The sequence below is a fragment of the Neohortaea acidophila genome, assembly GCF_010093505.1.
Source record: "Neohortaea acidophila strain CBS 113389 unplaced genomic scaffold BDY17scaffold_37, whole genome shotgun sequence".
In the NCBI taxonomy this organism is placed as follows: Eukaryota; Fungi; Ascomycota; class Dothideomycetes; order Mycosphaerellales; family Teratosphaeriaceae; genus Neohortaea; species Neohortaea acidophila.
The window spans coordinates 1-1,377 of record NW_022985546.1 but is presented as its reverse complement, the minus strand read 5'-3'; the positions used below and the strand labels follow the sequence as shown (position 1 = coordinate 1,377).

Sequence of the window (1,377 nt, the reverse complement as noted above, 5' to 3'; positions counted from 1 at the left end):
ATATTTGAAAAACCTTACCATAGAGCTCATCGGGACATTGCTCTTGCAAAACACGATCGCACCTAGGCCGTGTAGTCGGTTGATGAGAACGCCCTCGTCGTGCAGAGTCTTCGGGCTCCCTATCCAGCTGGCGTATCCACTCGCACTGTCCAAGCCTGCCACGTTGAACCGATCCATCAGACTGACCGGCAATCCATGTAGCGGACCAGTCGCTCTCTGATGTGTCCGGAAGAGCTCGTCAAGTTCTCTCGCTCGTTGTTTGGCAGCTTGATACGGAAACTCGCTCAGGCAGTGCGTCTAGGGAGAATTACATATGCGCATTGGCAAGGTCAAGCGTACAGTCTTACCAGTTGATGCGAAAGCGCAGCACGATGCGCAAAAGTAGCCTGCAGAAACTTAGAGCTTTGTCGAGCGGTACATGTTCGCAATCCTATCTTACCACGACCTCAGACGCTGATAGGTCGCCCTGCTGAAGTTTTTGCAGTAGTAAAGGGACAGGCAGCTCGCTTATCTCACGCTCTGTGGCAGAGGTGTGCTCAGTCAGTAGCTGGATTACATTTTTCCGCTTCATTCTGCCCCCAACTTCATCCGGAGCGAACATCCATGAGGGAGGAAACTGAGAGGACACCTGCTCGCGCTTCGCTGCTGTAACTTGTTTCCAGGACATTGATGATACATCGATTCAGGCTTTGCTGAACAATATCACGGAAGTCGATTTTTGGTGAGTAGAATGGTGTTCAAATTTCGGGTTGATTTGATTTGATTTGATTAAATCCTACACGGTTGTGGACGCCCATATTAAGCAGCTATGCCCGGTACCGAGGCCTCCGGTTGACGGCCGACGCTAACTACGCGATCTTGCTAGTTACGGCTAGCCCCGCTCCACCTCATGTCCACGAAATGTAAACAAAAGGCCAGCCATCCACTTCTCCTCTCCTCGTCCATTAGGACCACCACCTGCATTGCTGGCAGGCTGTTAAATGCGGTGGTCTTGCGCGTGTGTGTTCTCGTGTGTCCGGCTCTTCGAGGCGTTTCACCTCTGTTCTGTGCATCCCGTATCGCCCGAGGATCTGCGTCCGTTCCATGAATTCGATGGACGTGGTGGATAACTTGTGCTCGCTCAGGATCGCCCAAAGATTCATGCGCCCTGGAAGATGGCCGAAACCCTCCCTTCGGATGGCCTTAAATTTCCTGCAGGCCAGCAAGAGGTGTTGAACGGAATGTTAACCTTCCTAATAGTGGCAGTTTCGGTCGTAGATACTAGGCATATTTCGGCAAAGAAAGGAAGTCACGAGGACCGATCTTCTCTGGTCAAGGAATACATTCCTCGATACATCAGCTGCATTGCGCAGGAACGCAGGCGACAACGCCATTGCG

At 51.9% G+C, this 1,377-nt stretch overlaps 1 protein-coding gene across 1 annotated transcript; it reads right to left on the bottom strand.

The window, feature by feature from the left end:
* On the bottom strand, window positions 1-775 carry BDY17DRAFT_115417 (amidase signature domain-containing protein; the record flags this gene model as incomplete). Its single annotated transcript, XM_033729242.1, has 3 exons — window positions 440-775; window positions 348-386; window positions 1-297 (listed from the first exon to the last, which is right to left on the bottom strand). Coding segments are annotated over exons 1-3 (564 nt in total), but the record flags the coding sequence as incomplete, so codon positions are not given.
* Between the last annotated feature and the right edge of the window lie 602 nt (window positions 776-1,377).